We start from the raw sequence: 24,233 nt of genomic DNA on the forward strand, positions 1-24,233 counted from the left end.
TGGACATGGGAGAGTGCTGTGACTTGTGTGACAACATAAGGTCAGAAAAGGTGACAGCAAGGTCACAATGGAAGGGGCAGTCAAATCCACCTAGGGATGTGAAAGAAGATAAGCCCTAAATGAAGAACTGAAACATTATTAGGATTTTTATCAAGCACAACGTGGGAATGAATATTCTAAGAAGCACGGATAGATGTAGCTCTGAGGTAATTCAGCCCGTGGTGCCTGACGGTAGTTCTAAAGAGCTAAAGAAAGAAGCATCAGGGGATGAGGCCGAAAACGTAGGCAGGGGTCTTAGATGTCACACCAAATTGGGATTTGGAGCAAAGCTGGAGGCTGGGGAGGGTGGTACAGAAAATGCTTCTTCCTTCCTTCGTTGGTCTCCAGGAGAAGGGACGTTTCTTCCTAATTATTTGGGCCTGTTGTCCAACCTCTTATCAACTCCTAAGGTGGTAAAGTGACTTACCTGATTAGTAAATTTAGACAAAGAACTAAGCACGTACAGCTCATCCGTCCCTTTTCTTCAGAAGCCCGACACAAATGTGGAAGGCGCTTTTGTACCCCATCCTTTCAGACAGAGGAAAATACCCTCCTCAGCCAAAAAGTCTGTGGGGACCTCTTCGTGTAACCGGATCAGACCGTCTCCTGCCGGGCTTCAGAGTCAGGGAGCCCACTGCTGCTGCGCACCTAACGTGCATTCTCCCCTAACGACTCCGCACCCCATGAAGGCAGACGTGTTTGCAGTCTCCCCAGTCCCCAGAACAGTGCCGGACACAGAGTACGTCCCAAACTATTTCATTCTCACGAAAGGAATCCAAAGTAATCCTTTCTGGTGAGTGAGCTGAGGTTCTGCCATTTTGTCAATTCTCCTCAATCCCCACATTTTCTTTTCTGGAGGCCTCTGTCAGTGTCATAGGTGGATGAAGCAAAAGCAAAGGAAAGGAAAGCCAATACGGGAAAGAAAACGGTTCCGAAGACATACTTTATGCTCTAAACGGTAAGCTTATGACAACCCTGTGAGGTAAGTATAATCGTCCCTGTTTTACAAATAAGGAAACAGAGGTACGGGGGGTTAAAGGACTTTCAAATTCCCCCATCTGGTAAAGTCAAGTTTGAAGAGAGGTCCAAAGCCGGGCAGCGTGGCTTCAGGACCTACACGCTTAGCCACCACATCTATGTCTCTTGCTTCCCACGTGTCCTCGGTTCAGGTAATTATAGTTTAGATGAAAGCAATGGCTCTTACTGACGGTCTTCAGTGCAGTCTCACAGGCAGATGGCATATGCCCACCATCAATATTTTTAGATTTAAAAGAAGCATAAAATCCCAAAGAAAATCCCGATTTTGGGAAAAGATTCTCAATTTCTAAAAACGCAAATATTTTTAGAGAATTTTATTTTTAGGCATATTTTTAAAACCCTTTAATTACTTAACTCTTACTAGAAATTGTGATGGGTTGTTCATAATAAAAGATGATCACTCGTGAGCAAAACGTACTGTTATAATTCCCATTTTTCAAAAGAGTGAGCATATTCTTCATTATATTATTAGTGATAAAATGTTACAGATGGTTCCAGAAATATGTTTAATTTTAAAGCTCAGTGGGGCACTGAAATCTAATTAATGTTTCTGCTAAATGTGACTTTAGAGAAGGCCAAGCTGTGAAAAATTAAGATTGATCGAAGTTTAGTATTTTTTTGTTCTTCGGCACTTCCTCCCCTGACTTCTTCAAACACAACCCCTTTCTCCACCAACAGGAAAACACCAAATAATTTAAGCCAACCCTAGAGTATAATAACATACACTTTGCCAGGAACAACCCTGCTGAGACCTAGCAGGTCTCTTGCTATGTTTCATTTTTATGACTATGAATTATCAATGAATCACTTTAAGAAGTAGTTATTCTTTTTTTAAGGCATACCTTGTATTCTCATATTTATCATATATGTAATTTTAAATGCTACACACTAACACGGAAGGACAAAACATACAAACACAATTTTAAAAACCATTAAGTATGCTTTTCTTTCCCCTACAGGGGGGGAAAAAAAGACGCACCTTGGGAAAAGCTCCCATGCTGCGGGATTTAAAAATTATGTATTAGTAGTTCCATCTCGTTTAAATGTTAACTCCGTGATGCCATCAATTCAGCTACACCTGAGCTGAACGCAGTGAATGTCTTCCCCCCACTCATGAATCTACAACTCGTGGATACAATATACTCTATCGCCAAACATGCTACAACTAACTATTCCAGAACTTATTCTGAAATAAGAAGTAACTGAAACCACAGGTGACAGATGTGAACCTGAATGCTCCAGAAAAACAGGCTAACAAACACCATCTTGTCATGGACTCAGGAACACCAAGACAAACTAGACAGAATATAACATCAAGTGAGAATCTCGACCTATAAGCTCAGCAGAATCTCAATCTCAACATATCCCAAACTATTCCCTGACCATGCTATTCCCCTTCTCTTCTCCAACATGAATTCACAGCATCACTACCTACTAAGCCTATCAAACTAAAACCGTTCCCTTCCTTCCCACTCCCCAGTCCACATTCTGCTGGTCCATCCATGTCTCTTGCTTCCATCATGTCTCCTGTCCTGGTTCAGCAATCCTAACTCCTAGATGAAGGCACTAACTCCTCACTGGTAGCTGGGGTGGTCTTCAACTCCACCTCCACTGCTACCACATCTTTTTAAATGCATCACGGTTAAAAACCCCTCAATGGCTACCCACTATCTACAAATAAAGTTCAAACTTCTACATGGATGGCTCTTCACCACATGGCCCGGCTCTTCACCACATGGCCCCGTTCACCTTCCAGTTTCACTCCCTGCTACTTGTATGATCTGGCCACTCTGAACTATTCGTCATTCCCAGCACATAGGAGATTTTCATGACTCTTTAAGCAAAGTTTGCTATTTGTCTGCCTATGATGCTCTTCCCCAACATCATCTGGTAAAATATATCCATTCAGTTAAATGTCAAAGGTCTGGAACCTTTCTCAAATGCCTTCATGGTCCAAGCAAAATTAACTGTTTCCTCAACATTTTATGGCATGGACTGAGGACCCAGCTGGCCTGGGTTTAAATTTGAATTTTGCCCCTTCCTACCTGTTTCATTTGGGGCAAGTTTCTTAATCTCTCTGTATCTTAGTTGTCTTGTCTACAAAGTAAGAATTATTAGGATTATTATAATACCAAACAGCTGTGTTTTAGTTGCCCTAAATGGCCAAATCATATCATTATTATTATTATTATTATTATTATTATTACCATAGAAACTCCTTGACAATAGGAACTGTATCATATATTCCTGTTCTAATTTCATCACCTAAAAGAGTGGTTGTTATATTTAAAGAGTTAAATATTTTTAAGTTAAACACAATTTATATACAGAAAAATGAGTGAACAGCACTGTGAAACAATTAATAGCATTCTACCAGAGGTAGAGGGGTATGAAAGAGAAAAACTATGAATGGATGAACCAAGATCATAAATACTTTTGAAAGTAATTCAATCATTGTAATATAGAAATAACCAGAAATAAATTATAATAGTATCTCTTACATAATGGTAAAAATGTTTATCATTCCATCATGTTGGCAACACCTTTCAAAGTATCGCCAAAAGGCAGAACTACTGATATTAGAAGTCTACACAAAATTGCTACCAGAAGCTCTGTTGACTTCATACACAGACATCTGACTTCTCCCAACTTTTATTCTGAAATATTTTGAGCACGCAAAAAGTTAGAACACTGCACCATGTATTTATACAGCTCACCCTTAAATGACATATGGGTTTGAACTATGAGAGTCCGCTTATATGCGGATTTTTTTCTGATACAGCATAGTACTCTAAATGTATTTTCTCTTTCTTACAATTTTCTTAACATCATTTTCTTTTCTCCAGCTTACTTTATTGTAAGAATACAGTATCTAATACATATAGCATTCAAAATATATTAATTGACTGTTCACGTTATCTGTAAGGCTTTTAGTCAATAGCAGGCTATTAGTAATTAAGATTAGGGGAACTCAGAAGTTCTATGTGGATTTTCGACTGCATGAGGGGTCAGCACCCCTGCCCCCACTGTATGGTCAACGGTCAACTGTAATCTGTGTGGTAGGCTTTGAGGGAGTGTGGACATCCTGTTCCTTCACAATTCTATCCAGTGGTCTTATTACCCTCAAATAACCCCTGTCTGAACAGATTCTGATTCTGGTGGTTCTACAATGATGTGGTGGGTTTTTTTCTAGGACTCCTTCTCTATTATTGACACTTTTCTATTTAAAAATCTTTCTCTTCTAGCCCCTCTTCCCTTTGAAATGACACTGTGGTATAAAGAACTTTTTTTTTTTTTCAAATGTTTATATATTTGTTTTGAGAGAGAGAACAAGAGTGTGGGGGAGGCACAGAGAGAGAGAGAGAGAGAGAGAGAGAGAGAGAGAGAATCCCAAGCAGGCTCTACACTGTCAGGGTAGAACCTGACGTGGGGCTCAAACTCATGAACTGTGAGGTCATGACCCGAGTCGAATATGGAGTCGGAGGTTTAACTGACTAAGACACTCAGGCACCCCAAAGAAATATTTCATTCTATGTGTTATAATCCACTCTCATCATTATTCTTTTGAAGCTCAAACTGTCCCAAATTTGGCAGGACTGCCTCTTATCTGGTTGGAGATCTGCCCCTTCAAATGGATCCTTGAGACATGCCCTATCTGGCACAAGATAATCAGGTTCACTTTACTTTATACTTTTTCTACCCCAAACCTAGATCAGCCACTTTTTTAAGAAACAGTGGTTCTTTTTAATGGGGAATGGTTTTCAAAAGCTAAAAATCGGGTACTAGGTGAGCTCAACGTTGTGACTGCTAAAATCATATAGGAGACCCTAGTATAAGAAAATTATATTCCCCTGAGAACTTCAAAACAACATCTATCCAAAGGAATATAACGCCGAGATCTTTAAGTCTACTGCTAGCTCTCTATTACCTCACTGACTATGAAAACCAACCATGTGGTGCACTTTTCTTCCCATGAGCTGTTTTCAGAAAAGGACTAAACCTTTCATTTGAAGTTTGCAATCTGATGCCCAGTTGTCTTAAGGTGATTAACATGATTAATAATCCTGACAGTAATGGCCCTACATATACATAATGCATGGACGGATATTAAATGGACTTCTCTTCTAGAATAAGAAATCCTGGAACTCTACTGAAGTTCAAATCTTCAGATGCTTTTCTGTCTCTCCTATTTGAGTATTGGAATGGGTGACTGAGGATGGTGGACTGGAGTCCCACACACCTAGATCTCACCAGCAGAGGTCAGGAGAGGACAAGAAGTACAGGGAGGAAAGAGCCTTGTTTAGACAGAATAATGACACTCACTGAAAAGTCTATTGGTCATGTATTTTGAGTAAGATTTCACACCACATAAAATTAAGATACAGTTTTTAAAGATACGAATAGATTCCAATATTCCATAAGCTATTCAAAATGTTGCATTACATAAAGAAACAGCTGAATTCGTGAAAATTCATAGCTTTACATATCCTTTGCTCCTTATTAAAAACATCAATAAGCTCGAAGAAACAATATAATCCATTATTAAGATTGTTCTCTGCCAAATAAATATAGTAAGTGTGATTGTTTATTTGTTTAAATGCCTGTTCAGGGGAATCCAAAGCACTCTGCAAATATCCACACTAATTCTCTTAAGAGAGACTGCCTACTACTACCCCTGTTTTAAGCAGAGAACTGCTTTCTGTACAATAACACATGGGCAAAGCTGGAACTAAAACCATGATTACACGACTATGCATTAGTGTACGAGTCTCCCAAAGGGCAGGAAGTGCACACTTGGAGTGTGTGCTTTGTAAAGATTAACACACACGTGCAGAATTCAGCATGGTACTGTTTCCACTGAGGTTGTTCGATGAAGCCATATGTGCACTATTGTTTACTAGTTTCCTGGAAACTGCAGGGCTTGGCCATTAGCACTAGGCAGTCACTAAGAATACCTGAACTGAACTGAAACCAGAAAAACTGCGGGAAATTCTGATAAACTAAAAAGGTTACAGTCCCCGACTGCTCGTCTGCATGTGTCTGAAGTTCTCATTCCACGATAAAGAAACCAAAAGTATAAAGGGCAGGTCATACAATACACTTGCCGTTTTATAGAAAACTCATACAAAAGGCAGAAGTGGGATCTCAATGAGCAGCCTCAGTATCCTGCCTCTCGCTTCATAAAAGATTGGCAGATGAATACAAAATTATGTCTTATGTTAAATTATTAAGGTATGCATAGATTTTTTGAGTGACTTCCTATTAAACACTTTAAAGTAAATAACCAATTAATTATAAGTATAATTGCACTGGGTAGGTCTTTTATTGCATAGGCAAGACTCTGAAACAATAAAAATGTAAAAACAACCTCCCTCAAGCATGCATCTTCCACTAGTTTCTGTCTTGTATTTCTTCTTTCGTTCGCTGCCACCTTTCTTGAATCATCTATATCACCAGTTCCCAGACTTGTGGACTTTCTGGACCAGAAAATTACAACAAAGAAAAAGAGAGGTGGGGGCACTGAAGGCAGAAGTCTATACCGAGTTACCAGATTTTATTCTGCCAATTATGGGTATCTTTTGTTAAACGATACCTTCCAATTCTTCTCTCCCTAATTTCTTAAATAAAGGCCACTGTAACATTCAAGTGTTTAAGTCACCGTATTTAGTGTTATAAAGCAGCCATTACATTCATTTGATTATCCATTCAGCCACCACTTGCTCAGCCTAGACTATGTGCAATGCTCTGTGTTCTGGGGATACAGGACAAAGTAGATCCCCCCCCACCCCCCCACCAAATTACATCCTGGAGAGCAAACACACACACACACACACACAAAGAAGTGAGTAACATATTTATAGAATGTGAAATAGTGTTAAGTGTTAAGGAGAAAAATAAAGGAAGGAGGGGGATAATGAGGATGTGGTGGGGGGAGGGAGTTTGCAATTTTAGGTATCATGCCAGGGAAGGTCTTATTCTGAAGGTGAAGGTGACATTTGAGTAAATAGGAAAGGAAATGGAATGGGTCCTATAGCTATGGGGACGAAGGGGGGAAAGCACCCCAGGAGAGGAAGCAGCCAAAGAAGGAATATGGCAGGCGCACTCTGGAACCACAAAGGAGCACAGTGAGTAAAGAAGAGAAGGCACTGAAAATGAAACAAGAGACTTAACGGAAACAAGGTCATAAAGGGCAATGAAGGTCACTCTGAGGACTTATCCTTTTACTGTGGATACAACTGAAAGCCAAAACGATGTTCCAATCAGAGTGTCACAATCTTACGTGACAGGCTCAATCTATCTCTTTCGGTGAACAGAAAGACTGTGGGGAGAGAGGGGTACAACAGCAGAAGCAGGAAGACAGAAAGCTCCAGAAGAGACATTAACAGTGGACAGGGGGGCAAAAGTGGTGATGATAAGTCATCAGATTCTGAATCCATTTTGAAGGCAGAGCTCATAGGATTGCTGACAGACGAAATGTGGGGTATGAACGAAAGTCAAAGATAACTTACAAGTTTTAGACTGAACAACTAGAAGAGTAGAGTTCCCATTTACTGACAAGGGGAAGTCTGTTGACAGAATGGATTTAAAGAGAATAACAGAAGCTCCAGTTTGGACATTCATTAGACACCTAAGTGTAGACATTTAAATGAATGTACCAGGGTACACAAGCCTGGGATTTGGGGAGCCAAGTCATCAACACACAGTTGGCATTTAGAGCCAAAGACAAGATGAGATGACCAAGGAAAAAACACGGATAGGAAAGAGAAGTTCAAGGCCTCGCTCTGGAGCACATCAAAGCACAGAGATGAAGGAGATGAGAAGGTACAAGCAGAGAAACTGAGAAAGAGCAGCCAGTGGGGAAAGAGCACGCGGAACGCATGAGGGCTTGAGGGCCAGGAAGAGAGAACGTGCAGGAAGGAGACAGCAGCCTACCGCTTCAAACACACACTGCAGGCAGACCAAGAGTCAGACTGGGAGCTGACGGCTGCATCACGGCAGAAAGGGAATTAGGGAACTTAATACAGGCCAGAAGGAGGTGGGGATAAGGGGGAAAGCGAAAAATCTGATTGGAATGGATGCAAGAAGGAAATGCAGGAAAGAAATGGAGAAGAAAGAGTGGAGACACCTCTTTCAAGAAGCGTTGCTCTGAGAGCAAAAGAGAATCAGGGCAGTTCTGGAGGTTCTGAGGAGGAAATGGGGCAAAAGAAGATTGGTGGTCTTCAAATGTATGGCCAACTAATCTTTGACAAAGCAGGAAAGAATATCCAGTGGAAAAAAGTCAGTCTCTTTAACAAAAGGTGCTGAGAGAACAGGACAGCAACATGCAGAAGGATGAAACTAGACCACCTTCTTACTCCCAGTCACAAAGATAAACTCAAAATGGATGAAGGACCTGATTGTGAGACAGGAAACCATCAAAACCCTAAAGGAGAAAGCAGGAAAAAACCTCTCTGACCTCAGCCACAGCAATTTCTTACTTGACACATCTCCAAAGGCAAGGGAATTAAAAGCAAAAATGAACTATTGAACCCTCATCAAGATAAAAAGCTTCTGCACTGCAAAGGAAACAATCAACAAAACTAAAAGGTAACCGATGGAATGGGAAAAGATATTTGCAAATGACATAAAGGCTAGTATCCAAAATCTATAAATAGCTCACCAAACTCCACACCCAAAAAACAAATAACCCAGTGAAGAAATGGGCAGAACACATGAATAGACACTTCTTTAAAGAAGACATCCGGATGGCCAACAGGCACATGAAAAGATGTTCAGCGTCGCTCCTTATCAGGGAAATACAAATCAAAACCACACTCAGATATCACCTCACGCCAGTCAGAGTGGCCAAAATGAACAAATCAGGAGACTATAGATGCTGGAGAGGATGTGGAGAAATGGGAACCCTCTTGCACTGTTGGTGGGAATGCAGACTGGTGCAGCTGCTCTGGGAAACAGTGTGGAGGTTCCTCAAAAAATTAAAAATAGATCTACCCTCTGACCCAGCAATAGCACTGCTAGGAATTTACCCAAGCGATACAGGAGTGCTGATGCATAGGGGCGCTTGTACCCCAATGTTTATAGCAGCACTTTCAACAATGGCCAAATTATGGAAAGAGCCTAAATGTCCATCAATTGATAAATGGATAAAGAAGTTGTGGCTTATATATACAATGGAATACTACTTGGCAATGAGAAAGAATGAAATATGGCCTGTTGTAGCCACGTGGATGGAACTGGAGAGTGTGATGCTAAGTGAAATAAGTCAGGCAGAGAAAGACAGATACCATGTTTTCACTCATATGTGGATCCTGAGAAACTCAAACAGAAGACCATGAGGGGAAGGGGCGGGGGGGAGTTACAGAGAGGGAAGGAGGCAAACCATAAGAGACTCTTAAATACTGAGAATAAACTGAGGGTTGCTGAGGGTTGGGGGGAGGGGAAAGTGGGTGATGGGTACTGAGGAGGGCACCTGTTGGGATGAGCACTGGGTGTTGTATGGAAACCAATTTGACAATAAATTTCATATATAAAAAAAAAAGAAAGAAAAAGAAGATTGGTAGTCTTGTTGTTTTCTGAGAGAGATAATACATTTTACATTGATGGGAAACATCAAGCAGAAAGAGAATGAATTCAGGTGGGAGAGGGAAGAAGAGACTGAGTGATGTCCCTGAACAAGCAACAGTGATCAGAGCCCGCAAGCATAGATGAAAACAGGTAGGTAGGTATGGTTATGGGCATTTGTGGAAGTTCTTCTCTGATTGCTTCTATTTTCTTATAAGAAGTAAGAACATGAACTGAGAGCATGGACGAGGTACTGGAAATCTAAGCAGGAAAGAATGTTCCAGTGGCTGAAATGGAGCAAAAATTCACTAGGAACAGCATGATCTCTAGGCAGCATTAACATTCGACTGAAGTTTGTGATCATGACTTTAAAGTGAAACCAGTCAGCATGGTTGTGAGTCTTTTCCCAGTTACACTGAGCCAGACGGGAGCAGGCACTGCAGAGGCAGAAAGCTGGCCTCAACGTGGCCTGGAGTTTAGTCCAGAGGAAGCAAGAGAGGCAAGGACGGGAAAGGTATGTGCAAGTGACTGTAGTGACCTAGAGTAGGATTTCAGCTGGGAAGAGAGGGAATGAAGACAAGAGTATGGTGACAGATAGTGTCACAGTGGTTCTAGCAGTGGAGTCCAAGGATCAGTGAAGTCAGGACACTAGACAAGAGAGTGGGAACAAGCCCTCAGGTTCCCTTTTCAAGGTGGACTGAGAGAAGTCACCAATAATCTCCTATCTATTGTCTCACTTGACCTTCCTCTAGTCATTGGATGGACAGTGAGGGTCTCAAAGCAGAAACTATGTCTTATCTGACCCTAGTATTCTAGGCAGTACCTACCCCAGGGCTTGATACACAGCTGCTACTCAATAATGTATCTACTAAGAAACTCATTTGCTAAAACATCAAGGTTATGGTACTGGGAGAGAACGAGGCAGTCATATGACAATTCAACTGCAGGAAGTACCTCTAATGATCTTCATATGTATCAATGGCAATTTTGTCTACATCTTAAAGGTATGCTTCATTTTTTTTTCAGAAATTTTTGATTTTAGAGAGATTTTCTAAAGTATTTTTCAAATTCTCATTACAATATTTTTACCTCTATTATCTGAAACCCAGCCTCCTTCCCACATCAAACATACACAAACTGAAGATAATCCCAATAAATAGCCTGCCTTTCATTCTGCAATTCACTTTTTGGTACAGAAAAAAACAGAGAAGGGGAGGGAACATCTGATGAACCTTAAAACACTGGATCTTGGGGCACCTGGGTGGCTCAGTCGGTTAAGTGTCGACTTCAGCTCAGGTCACGATCTCACAATTTGTGGGGTCAAGCCCCATGCCGGGCTCTGTGCTGACAGTTCAGAGCCTGAAGCCTGCTTTGGATTCTGTGCCTCCCCCCCCCCCACCCCTCCCCCTGCTCGCACTCTTTCTCTCTCTCTCTCTCTCAAAAATAAATAGATAGTAAAAAAAATTAAAAAGAAAAAAACCACTCAATCTCTAGTTCTCATGCACATGCACCTATGGAACCAACTCCCTAGCCAACCAAGTACAATGAAGAAAGGTGGAAACACTAAGTTTAAAAACAGTGATAGGTTTACTATACGTAAGACTTCTCTAAGTCCTTAAAAGCTAAAAGACTTACTTGAATAAGGCAAAGTTTTGTTGTTGTTGTTTGTAGGAAATTTGATTACAGCCTCATGGAACAGTTCTGAAACAAAAAACTATGGGTCTAGAATGGTGCTTTATTAGCCAAAGAGTGCCTGAGAATCGCTTCAGAAGCTTTCTGCAGATGTCCTGAGTTCCTGCCCAGAGAGTCTGACCTAACAGACGGAAGAAGGTCCCAGCAACCGTGCTCTGAAAGGGCTCTGCATTCAAAGCATGAATGAGAAGTGGACTGGGTCCTAGACTGAGAGCTAACTGTCTAGCATACAAGTCTCTGATGACTGCTACCTTTCTTTTTTTCTCAACTATCTATCAGAAGTTCCAAAAACCTCCTAAAATCATTTCACCATTAATTACTTCCTTACTGTGGTATACTCTGGGTCAAATTCGAACAATGCCTGTACCATTTACATATAAGCTGGCACTCAAAATCACAGAGGTGGTGGATTTTATCCCTCTGATAAACATAACTCACTAGAAACGATAAATAAATGTGGAGCTGGACTCACCCGTTCCATAGCCGCATTATGATATGGGAGCTCCTCCTCGCTGCAAAGGAAGAACAGTATATGTGAAATAGTGGAGATCACAGTAGCTTTTTATTTTTATTTATTTATTTTTTAAGCTTATTTGAGAGAGAGAGAGCGAGCAAGAGAGAGAGTGCTTGCACGGGTGAGCAGGGACGGGGCAGAGAGAGAGGCAAAGAGAGAATTCCAAGCAGTTTCCATGCTGTTAGTGCAGAGCCTGATGTGGGGCTTGAACCCATGAACTGTGAGATCATGACCTAAGCTGAAATCAAATCGGACACTTACCCAACTGAGCCACCCAGGACCCTCCACAGTGAACTTTTTAAAAATTATATACCTACAGGTACCTATGATATACGACCATTTATCTGTCATCACAAGAATGGATCAAACTACATAAGCTTCCACTCTACCAAATTCAATATAAAACAACTGGCTATTTTGTAACCAGAATGGCCCCTCTCTTTAAATCTCTAGACATACGCTGTCCAAGACAGTCATTTCTAGCCACATGTAGCTATTTAATCTTAAATGTTAAATTCAGCTACAGTACAAGTGCAAGACAGTCATGTTGACAGAGGCTACTGTTTTGAATAGTGTGTATATAAGAAGAATGGTCTTACAATTGCCAAAAAGTCCTACTGGACAACACTGCTGTAGACAGGAGGGCAGGAACCTTCTTCTGTGAAGGTAACCATTTAAACAGTAAACATATTAGGCTTTGCAGACCATACAGTCTTTTTCATGATTATTAAACTCTGATGCTGTAACGTGTGAGCAGACATAGACAATATGAAGACAGCATGCAGTTTTAGTCCCGCAAAATGTTTACAGAAACAGGTAGTGAGCTGAAGGTGACCCCCTACTCTATACCATCTCCTCAACTCTCTGGTTCAAACCATGGCCTATAACAAATGACTGGCTAAAAAAAAATGGTATAAGGAAACAAAACTACCTCCGATAGATTGATGAATTAAAAAGAAAAATCTAGGGGCACCTGGGCGGCTCAGTCGGTGAAGTGTCCGACTTCAGCTCAGGTCATGATCTCACAGTTTGAGGGTTCCAGCCCTGCGTTGGGCTCTGTGCTGATAGCTCAGAGCCTGGAGCCTGCTTCGGATTCTGTGTCTCCCTTTCTCTGACTCGCACTTTGTCTGACTCCCCCACTCGCACTTTGTCTCCCTCTACCAAAATAAAGAAGCATTAAAAAAAAAAAAAATTAAATGAAAAGAAAAATCTAAGTCTATAAATCAGGAAAGCTTCATTTGCCAAGACTTCAATGGGGATGAGATTTTTAAATGTACAACAAAAGATCAAATTCATTTTTCTAATACTGGAATTCTGTGATACCACCCCTAACCTAAAACATGCTAAGACTCTTGTATTAACTGCCCAAAGTATAAAGACAATGTACTGTCTATAACAAAGTTATGTGCTTTCAATTGCTACCTCAGCAGTATTGATGTCTTGGCAATGATACATAGATTCTTGTCTTCATTTCTCTTGAACCACAAAATCCCATTTTTAAGAGTGTAACACATTTAGTATTCAAGAGTCTAGTATTTCCAAAGGCATGCTTGCTACTCTGAAGAGTCCTTAGGTGAACCACAAACCAATATGTAGCAATGGAACTGACAAAAAGTGTAACAGTTGAAACAGGTGGTAGAGAGAGTCCAAACCCCTCATTTTGAGATAAGAAAACCAGCGTTTTCACTAAGTCACAGTCACTCAGCCTAATACAGAGATGCTCACAACTATCGAACCCTGTGGTTCAAACGAAGATGGACAAGACCTTCAGATTATGCAGGAGAAGATGAGGCAGAGGCTGAGAAACCAACTCTCGAGAAAAGAAAAAACACCTCTGAGGATTTAATAGAAAAGTCTTTTAAAAAAAAAAATGTCAAGTGTCCACACCTTGGGTTTTTTATGTCTTTCATTGTGCTCACGGTCTACACGTCCCTGATCCCTGCAGCCATTGAGGTATGAATGGCACAGCACGTAACTTCTGGTTTAAAAGCGCATCCATGGGGCGCCTGGGTGGCTCAGTCGGTTGAGCGTCCGACTTCAGCTCAGGTCACGATCTCACGGTGCATGAGTTCGTGCCCCGCGTCAGGCTCTGGGCTGATGGCTCAGAGCCTGGAGCCTGCTTCCAATTCTGTGTCTCCCTCTCTCTCTGCCCCTCCCCCATTCATGCTCTGTCTCTCTCTGTCTCAAAAATAAATAAACATTAAAAAAAAATTTTTTTTTTTAAATAAAAAAATAAAAGCGCATCCATCCATTCCTCAACTGTTGGCAGAAAAGGGCTTATCAACGCCGCTGGAATCTATTTCTTAGGTGAAGGGGTCAGCAGAGATGTCCCGAAAGCACAGAAACGTCTAGCACCCTTTGTGCACACCACGACAGGTGTTTCTGGAGCGAGCAGGCTGCCCTGGGCAACAGCAGTTTCTCGTGCAGCTGATGTGAGCAGATCCTGGTAACTGCCTATTTGAACCTTCCTGACTGCAAATGAAGTGCCAACTCAGGCTGCCTACCAAAGGACGAGTTCTCTGAAGGTGCCAGGTACATTTCTGTGGCGTTCTTCTATTTACTAAACAAGACCCACACATTTTGCTGTGCCTATTCTAAACACTGAATCAGAACCAAGTTTTGTATTTGTCTGTAGAATGGTGTGGACCATGTATCGGTTCAGGCTACATGGCCTATGTTGGGCAGGTCCTACAGAATATGCACTGGTGAAATTCAAGATGAGACAGGACTGCCCTCAGCATCCCACTCCATCTTAACATCAAACCATACTACTGAAACCCTTGGGACAGAGACATGCAGGAATGAATGTGTGTGTGTGCGTGTGTGTGTGTGTGTGTGTAAGTATATGTATATATACACATGTATATACACACACGTATGTATAATCCAAATATATATACACACACACACACACACACACACACACATATATGTGGATATACACACATATATATATTTGGATATATACATATATATATTTGGATTATATATATATGTGGATATAAATACATGTGTGTGTGTGTGTGTGTGTGTGTGTATATATTTGGATATATATACATATATGTATACATTTGGATATACATACATATATCCAAAGTAAGTCTTAGGCAAACTCCAAAAGTAGACACACTTGGTCTAGGATCTCCCTCCACGTCAATGTTTTACATTGTTTCCTTTTGCCCTGTCACAACCCCACCAGGATCTGACTGTCTATGCAGCACCTCCATCATATCCCCAAATAGTTATTGAACTCCTACTAACCAAGCCTTTATTTATATGCATTTTTAAAATTTATTCCTTAAATTTTTTGTTTGAGATATAACTGACCATTACATTACACTAGTTTTAGGTGTACAACATAGTGATTTTTTTTAATTTTCTTTTTTTAATGTTTATTTTTGAGAACGAGAGAGACAGACACAAGTAGGAAAAGGGCAGAAGAGAGCGGGAGACACAGAATCTGAAGCCAGCTCCAGGGTCTGAGTTGTAAGCACAGAGCCCGATGCGGGGCTCGAACTCATGCACAACAATTTGACATATGTATATATTACAAAATGATTACTATATTAAGTTAACATCCATCACCACACACGGTTACAAGTTTTTGGCTTTTTTCCTTGTGATGAAAACTTTTCAGATCTACTCCCTTAGCAACTCTAAAATATACAAATATTAACTATCATCACCATGCTGTGCACTACATTCCCAGGACTTACCTACCTTATAACTGGAAATTTGTACCTTTTGATCACATTCGCTCATTTGCCTACCTCCCACAGCCACCATCCCCCATCTGGCCTCTGTCAACCACCAACCTGTTCTCTGTATTTGTAAGTTCGTTTGTTTGTTGCTTGTTTGTTTCAAATTCCACATATAAATGATAACATACAGTATTTGTCTTTCTCTATCTGATTTATTTCACTTAATGTCCTCAAGGTCCATCCATGTCATCATAAATGGTAAAATTCCATTCTTTTTTGTGGCTGAATAATATGCCTCTGTGTGTGTGTGTGTGTGTGTGTGCGCGCACGCGCGCGCACGTGCGCACACATTTTCTTTAACCATTCATCTATCAATGAACACTAAGGTTGTTTCCATGTTTTGGCTATTGCAAATAATGTTGCAGTGAACACAGGAAACAAAAATCCTTTTGAGACTGTGATTTCCCTTTGGATAAATACCCAGAAGTAGAATTGGCGGATCACACTGCAGTTCTTTTTTTAATTTTTTGAGGAACCTCCCCTACTGTTTTCCACAGTAGCTGCACCAATTTACGTTCCTACCAGCAGTACACAAGGGTCCCTTTTTTTCCACATCCTTGCCAACACTTGTTACTTCTTGTCTTTTTGATAATAGCTATTCTAACTGGTGTGAGGTGATATCTCATTATCTCATTGTGATTTTAATTTGCATTTCCTTGATGACTGGTGATGTTAACCATCTTTTCATGCACCTGTTAGCCATCTGTATGTCTTCTTTGGGAAGATGTCTATTCAGGGTCTTTGACCATTATTCAATTTGACTGTGTTTTGCTACTTAGTTGTAGGAGTTCTTTATATATTTTGGATATTAACCCCTTATCAGATACTTAATTTGAAAATACTTTCTCCCATTTGGTGCATTGCCTTTTTTTAAATTTTTTTTTTTTTAATGTTTATTTATTTTTGACAGAGAGAGAGAGACAGACCATGAGCGGTGGAGGGGCAGACAGAGAGGGAGACACAGAATCCGAAGCAGGCGCCAGGCTCCGAGCTGTCAGCACAGAGCCCAACGCGGGGCTTGAACTCATCAACCGCGAGATCATGACCTGAGCCAAAGTTGGACGCTCAACCGACTGAGCTTCCCAGGCGTCCCAGGTGCTCTGCCTTTTTATACGCTGTACAAAAGCTTTTTGGTGTGATGTAGTCCCATTTGTTTATTTTTCTGTTTGTTGCCTCTGCTATTTGTATCAGATCCACAAAATCACAGCCAAAACCAATGTCAAGGAGCTTTATGCCCTTGTTTTCTCCTAGAAGTTATGGTTTCAGGTCTTACATTCAAGCCTTTAATCCACTCATTCTGCTGCCTGAGGCTGCCCAGTACCCCCACTGCCACTTATTAAAGAAATTGTCCTTTCCCTACTGTAGCAAATTAAATGACCATACATGCGTAGGTTTCTTTCTGGACTCTCATGTCTGTTCCAATGCTCTATGTCTCTACTTTTGTGGCTATACCATAATGTTTTGACTGCTAGAGCTTTGTAATGTACTTTGAAATCATGAAGTGTGATGCCTCCAGCTTTGCTCTTCTTTCTCAAGACGGCTTTACTATTTCGGTCTTTTGTGGCTCCATCCACGTTTTAGGATCGTCCACGTACTATTTCTGTGAAACATGCCACTGGAATTTTGATAGACAGTATACTGAATCTGTAGATAGCTTTGGTTAGTATGGATATTTCAACAAAATTAATTCTTCCAATCCATGAGTACGGAATTTCTTTCCATTTATTTGCGTCATCTTCCATTTCTTTCATCAACATCTTAGAGTTTTCAGAGTGTAATTCTTTTTCTCCTTGGTTAAACTGATTCCTAGATCTTCTATCTTACTTTTTTATGCAGTTATAAACAGGATTATTTTCTTCTCTTTTTGATAGTTTTTACTAGTATATAAAAACTAGTTGCATTTGCATTCATCTGGCACTCATATATAAAAATGCAACTAAGGGTGCCTGGGTGGCTCAGTCGGTTAAGCGGCCGACTTCGGCTCAGGTCATGATCTCACGATCCGTGAATTCGAGCCCTGCGTCGGGCTCTGTGCTGACAGCTCAGAGCCTGGAGCCTGCTTCGGATTCTGTGTCTCCCTCTCTCTCTGACCCTCCCCTGTTCATGCTCTGTCTCTCCCTGTCTCAAAAGTAAATAAAATGTTAAAAAAATTTTTTTCTAATAAAAATAAAAATGCAACTAATTTATATATTGATTTTGTATCCTGCAACTTTACTGAATTCACTTATCAGTTTCAACAATTCTTTGGTGGAGTCTCAGGTTTTCTACATATAAGATCCTATCATCTGCAAAAAGAGATAGCTTTACTTCTTCTGTTCCAGTTTGGATGCCTTTTATTTCTCCTTCTTGTCTAACTGTGCTGACTAGAACTTCCAGTACTATGTGAATAAAAGTGGCAAAAGTGGGCATCTCTGTCTTGTTTCTGCAGGAAAAGCCTCAGCTTCTAACCACCGGGTATGATGTTAGCTGTGGGTTTGTCATATATGGCTTTATTTATGATGAGGTCCGTTCCCCCCATACCTGCTGTGTGTTGAATTGTGAAAACAGTCTTGAAACTCCTTAGATGGACGAAAGAGCAAGAATGTGGTCAAGTTTTCCTACAATGGATTTTCTTGCACTATTACTCCGTACCTGACACTTTTTATATGAAATCTGCTGTGTGCACAGCACTGATCTCCACAGAACTTTTCCTCTTCAAATCTCTGTGACGGCAAGCATTAATTTTCACAGCCTTCCAAGGAAAAAGCAAGGAGGGGATTACTGCCGAACCGAAAGCTACACACAATGTCTAGGATACAGATGTGAGTCACAGCACCAGCCTCAGGCACAGCAGCTGGCAGGTGTTAAGGAAGGAGTACACTACACGTTGCTGAGTCAGTGTACGAAAAAACGGTGACCCCATGCTGCATGCATCTGTGCATCTTTATCTGGCACCTAAATATCCATCAAGTAGAAGAAAGACCAAAATCTGCATGAGTGCAGGGTATTCCTTCAGTTAGCAAACTACAGCCCCAGGATCAAATCTGGTCCACGGCCTGCTCTTGTGAGTAAAGAAAGGTGAACACCGCCACGCTCATTCATGTATCGTCTGTGGTTGTTTTCATGCCACGACAGTAGAGTTGAATAGTTATGACAAAGATCATGCAGTCCACAAAGCCTAAAATATTTACTATCTGGCTCCTCACAGAAAATGTTTGCCTACCCCTACTTTAAAAAACAAAGGTTTGGGGGTACCTACTTGGCTCAGTCAGTTGAGCGTTTGACTCTTGATATCAGCTCAGGTCATGATCTCACAGCTGTGGGACTGAACTCCGCATCTCGGTGGGTGCAGAGGGTGTAACCTGCTTGGAATTCTCTCCCTTTCCGTCTGCCCCTCCCCTGCTCGCCTGTGCTCTCTCTCCCCCTCTCTCAAAATAAGTAGACAAACTTAAAAACAAAGCAAAACAAAGGTTTGTCCTCTATGAATGAGACACACAGAAGTTGCTTAAAGAAAACACCAAGCTGACAGCAAGAAGCTATGCCTCATAGAAATACAGCAAATAAAAACAACACAGTCACCCCTGAAAAGAGAGGGGCCTTAACTGCATCTATTTTCATCTGTTTTAAACTTAAAAGAATTATTAACCAGAGTGTATGTGACTGTAATTTTTGGCATATTTCTGTGAGATAAACTTTCATTTGGCAACTTAACACTTGTTAAAATCTGTAAGTTAAATATATTGACTAAATTGTGTTTTGAAGTAAATTTTGTCTAAATTTAGATTTAACTCTAACCAAAAGGATCGGTCGGGTAGAAAAGTTCTCAAGCTCTTGTCATCAAAACAGATGTCCTATGAAAACAAAAACACCTTTATTTTGGTTTCCAAATATTTATGTAGTCATAGTAAACTACAGACAATCTGCTAAACTTTATATACACATTTTGATTAGTTAAAAATCTAAAGCTTCACATTAATTTTATCTTTATTTTTGATACGATTTCCTTCTAATTCTATTAATAACTTATGACCTAAAAGCTTGATCTATCATGTCCAAATTCCAAGCATTCTTCACTAAACAGACGAGTGGTGACTACTTTTGATACAAATGTTGCAAGTTCTCTAACTCTTCACTAAGCTTGATTTCTCCATTCTCCGGATGTAACCCTGTTGCAGGGACGCGGACCGGGGCTAACCCCCATCTCTGAATACTAAACAAAGACCTTCCTGTTGCAGCATCGAGCCAGGCTGGTTTGGCAACAGTTTTTATATTTATTGTGAAATCTATTATAAAACCACGTTAGTCCTATACTGTATTTGTGAATACAAATACATGCCTTCTTCACATATCATAGCAAGTAATTTAAGTCACTAAAACTGTAATTAGATATGAAGTCAGCAGCCTTCAAAGAAGATTACAAAGTGACTTCTGGCTATTGTGCTGTATTGACACTGACACTTACAACCTGAATTCACCGCAGAACCAATCAAAATTGCAAAGAACTAAAACAGCAGAAAGAAATGCTCTTTGATCAAGGTGTGACAGAACGCAGTGTCTAAATGCCTAGACCAAGGGACTTTATTCAATAGTGCAAAAACACTTCTTCAGGCTACAGTGATAAGCAATGAAAGGCACCAGCAGCAACCTCTAGAGAAAGCGTCTTACTTAAATTAGGCGTTGTAACAAAAAATCTATGACTTTGGTGAAATTTAATAAAGCCTAACATTACACTAAAATCCATTTCTATGCTTCATTATTTTCATTTGCGCTGGATGCTTCAAAACTGCATCACAGTATAAATTTAAAAGGTGAGCGTGATCGTATGAGAACCGGTACCAGTTGGCTTCATTTTCCGAGGAGGGGTGAACTGAGCTATCCAACTATACCTTCACACAAGCGGTCGCTTTCAACGGTGTCCTCTTTAGGCCCTCCTTTTCCCCTTTCGATTTTCTTTCTAGGCATCTCAAGGCACTTCTGTGTTTCTCTTACTGAACACACAGGAGGGTGGTGATGCACAATCCGGAAGACAGGCCCTGCTGCAAAACTACATCCCTCATCGGACACCTACTGTCAAAACAACGTGGGCCAGTTGGCCGACTTCTTTCTGCTTCAGCTTCATCTAAAAAAAGGATAAATAAGAGCGCCTATCCCAAGGAGTTTTTGAGAGGAATCAAAGAGTTATCCATGTAAAAGGCTTAGAACAGTGCCTGGCACACAGTAAGTGCTCGATGAATACTGGCTAATATTATTAAGATAAATTATTGATTGACTAAACATGTTGTTTCAAGCAATGAGAAATGAGGTTTTAGGTAATTATTAGATCCTTTTGGAATGCGGTTTCTTTCATATGTAGTTAGTATTACATTAGACCATTTTATGATACAATCATCTCTTACAGTGGTTCACTTCCAATATATTGTATATACAATATACCAAATATACAAAGGAGGTCAAAATCAGCTGAGTTGTATTTCACCTTCTGAATCAAAATCTGGGATAGAGCCCAGAAATTTATTTATTTTTAATTCCCAGCTGATTCTAACGTGCAGGCAATTTTGGGACCTACTGATCCTGACAGGGCTAAATGTGCAAATTATCCTTCAGTCACATACCTCGGTTCTGCACACTAACCCACACAAACATGCAATCATTTCCTGACACATTTGTGGCTAAGTTTGATTTATTAAAAAAAAAAAAAAAAAGTGGAAGTGGGGGTTTAATTTGAGAACAGTATTTCATCATAGTTAAACATTGCTCTGTCGGTCTGTTGAAGTTCAGAGTCTTCTAATTGTAACTACTCAGGAGAACATTCTGGTTATGCTAATGTCATTAGGTATAATAATAACACCTTAAATTTGTCCACACCTTTATATAGTACTCTATCATTTCACTTCTTCAAAGCTTCAACTATACTCTAGGTACGCAGAGCAGTTACTGATTCTGCTTTATAGATGACGCACTAAAGTGTTATCTGAGAGCAGCAAAGCCACAAGAAAGGGCACATTCTCCAACTCCCAGAACTGTTTCTGTTCATTTGTTTGCTTGTTCAACCCAAAGAAAAACATGATACAAAAAAATACTTCCTAAATGCAAGAAAACTCAACAGAAGGAGAAAACAAAGTCTGAGTACTAGAAGTTGCTGCTATGAACTATCAAGAAGTTACATTTTTTCTCCAAAACGTAATCATGTATCATAAATTGAAAAACCCTGGCTTCTTCCTCTTTATAATAAATCAGAGTGGGAAAAAAGTAAATTTAAACGAGAAATTAATCACTAAATTGGATGGAACCAAACAAACTGTAGAGATGATGAGGAGTCTCCAGCCTGTAGGAATCTGCCTAAACAATGCCAGAACCAGAACGGGCAGATTCTCATCATTAGCGAGATGTTTTCAAGAGTCAAAACCACTTCAGCCACTTTACTTTATAGTAGTCTAGACCTCCCTCAACTCTTTACATAACATACTCAGGATAAATGGAATTAATTTTGAGAAGCAATAACATGGAGACATTTATAACTATAGGAAAGATCAACAGCATTTCTTTTCATTGCTCATATTTAGGCTGCATAACACTAAAGTTCTAATTGCTAATTATTTTTAAAACGCATTTACATAAAATGAAATGTTTTGTAATTATTTCTGAAATACAAAGTGTTATTCATTTCCATTTAATTCTGCTAAATTATTGATACAACTCATTTATTGCACTTTATGTCCCTACTAAAAGACAACAAATATTAAAAATTGTATTCTTAACTGTAGTTCAATTTTAATCATAGAGGTTAAAAATGCTAGGAATTTAATAACAAAAAGCACACTGCAGGACCAGTCCGGGCATCTCCTTCATAGCAGGGCTATTAAAAATAAAGAAAATCAACATAATGGGTCACCACAGAAACATCATAATAAAAAGTTAACTTTCAATCGATACAACTTACTGTAAAAAGCCAAATCTGTCCGTGACTTTGTAAACAAGATAATCAGCATCCTCCCAAGGTTCAATCTCTGCACCTTCTCGTCCCTGTAATGGGGAACAAAGAAGGGTATTACTGGGAATTTATAAAACTGAATAATTATTCAGAATAAAAAGGCCACAAGAGTTATTTTTTATAAAGAGCTAGAAATCAGGCATTATCACCCTAAATTAACTTTAAAAAAAAACGACTTTTGGTAATAGAATCACCATTTCCTAGGTACAGGCTTCAGAAGGTCCCATATGTCAGCAAGAACTGACATGCAGCTAAGCCCTGACTTATCAGACCTGGGTTCCTGTAAGAAGCCAACTGGGGACGTGGGAGCAACGGAGGGCAAGAAAGCCACTCGGGAAGGAACTGCCAAACTTCAATGTTTTTGAATCAACCTATCTTGGAAAAAAACTCTTTCATGCCTTCTCATCCAAACTTCTCAGAACAGTAAGCTATCCACCTTGTCTCTCTCCTTCTTTACTTCATAGCTACATCAGCCTGGACACGATTCTTGCCAAGGTCAAAAATGATTTCCATTGTCCAATCCAGTGGACACTGCTCGGTTCTTATCTAGAGGACTCTGCTCGGTGTGCCCGTGAGTGTTGCACATTCCCCATGCCTCAAGCTCCATGACACCAGCCTCTCTTGGCTCTCCCCATACCATCCAACTCTTCTTTTGATGGGTCTTCACAGATCCCTCTCAGTGTGCCCAGAACCCTGCCCTCAGCCCACTGCTCTTCTCACTGTACTTCTGAGGCCGTGAACTAGCACTGATTAGTAGGAACCCCAAATGTCTACACCAACCCATCACATTTCAGACTCAATACCCAACTGTCTTGTGGACCCCTCCATCTGCATATATTTTATCAATGACTGTACAACGGCTAGCCCAGTCACTAAGTGTTAACTGCGTGGAAAAAAAATTCATACAAACATGAATGAATGACAGTTCTACTGATTTTAAGTTAGTTAAGCAGTTAAATAAATTAATTAGGTTTTTCATAGATCACACTAAAATCTATTCACAATAATGGGAATTTGTGTCAGGTTGTTCCAAACAACCAATTTAAAAACGAACTCTGGGAACATAGCTGTTAAGTTGAGCACCACCTGTATGCCTCCCTGGGGGCAGGGCACAGTCCAGATGACTTTCTATAATTTGATGCTCCTGTTATTCTCACAAATAATCAAAAGCAACAGATATGAAATTACATGCAAGTGATATAAATATAAAACATGACATTTATAAATCACTGCCTACAACCCATTACAGACCTCAAGAGGTAAAGTAATAACGAGAAGACATGTGAACTGTCAACCACTGTGATTTTCTAAAGCATCAAAAACCAGATTTCATAACTAACAAACAGATAAAATGCTAATGGAGATTATATATAATGTATAAGTTCAAATTTTCAGATCCGTGTTAAAATTTTAATACCACATATAAATTATAAATAAAATGGGTATTTAATTTTATATACTAACATATTCAAATATTTATTGAATACCTAGCATGAGTCAGAAACTATTCTAGATATTTAGAATATAAGAGTAAATCAAACAAAAGGTATTCTTACCCTCCATTTACATTCTAGGAGTGAGAGTAGACGAAAAACAAAGTAAGTGTAATATAAAGTATGCTGACATAAGTGCTGTGGTGAAAGAGAAAGGAGAGAAC

At 40.0% G+C, this 24,233-nt stretch overlaps 1 protein-coding gene and 2 long non-coding RNA genes across 9 annotated transcripts in view; 1 reads left to right on the plus strand and 2 right to left on the minus strand.

Annotated features, from left to right (window-relative positions):
• Positions 1-24,233, minus strand: part of USP6NL (USP6 N-terminal like) — a 234,992-nt gene that overhangs the window by 54,934 nt on the left and 155,825 nt on the right. For 6 of the 7 annotated variants that reach the window (XM_045465657.1, XM_045465656.1, XM_045465658.1 and 3 more), the window contains 2 exons: positions 22,526-22,608; positions 11,804-11,843 (listed from right to left, as the gene is read on the minus strand). In XM_045465657.1, coding sequence (XP_045321613.1) covers positions 11,804-11,843; positions 22,526-22,608 — 123 coding nt within the window. Of the gene's footprint in view, positions 1-11,803; positions 11,844-22,525; positions 22,609-24,233 lie in introns of those variants that run through there. The other variant, XM_045465659.1, reaches the window with a different exon arrangement.
• On the plus strand, positions 49-11,603 carry LOC123591389. Its single transcript, XR_006709294.1, has 3 exons — positions 49-206; positions 898-997; positions 11,311-11,603. It is a non-coding gene; the product is annotated as an uncharacterized LOC123591389 (long non-coding RNA).
• On the minus strand, positions 3,228-11,341 carry LOC123591390. Its single transcript, XR_006709295.1, has 2 exons — positions 11,275-11,341; positions 3,228-6,554 (listed from the first exon to the last, which is right to left on the minus strand). It is a non-coding gene; the product is annotated as an uncharacterized LOC123591390 (long non-coding RNA).

The sequence above is a fragment of the Leopardus geoffroyi genome, chromosome B4 (assembly GCF_018350155.1).
Source record: "Leopardus geoffroyi isolate Oge1 chromosome B4, O.geoffroyi_Oge1_pat1.0, whole genome shotgun sequence".
Lineage (NCBI taxonomy): Eukaryota > Metazoa > Chordata > Mammalia > Carnivora > Felidae > Leopardus > Leopardus geoffroyi.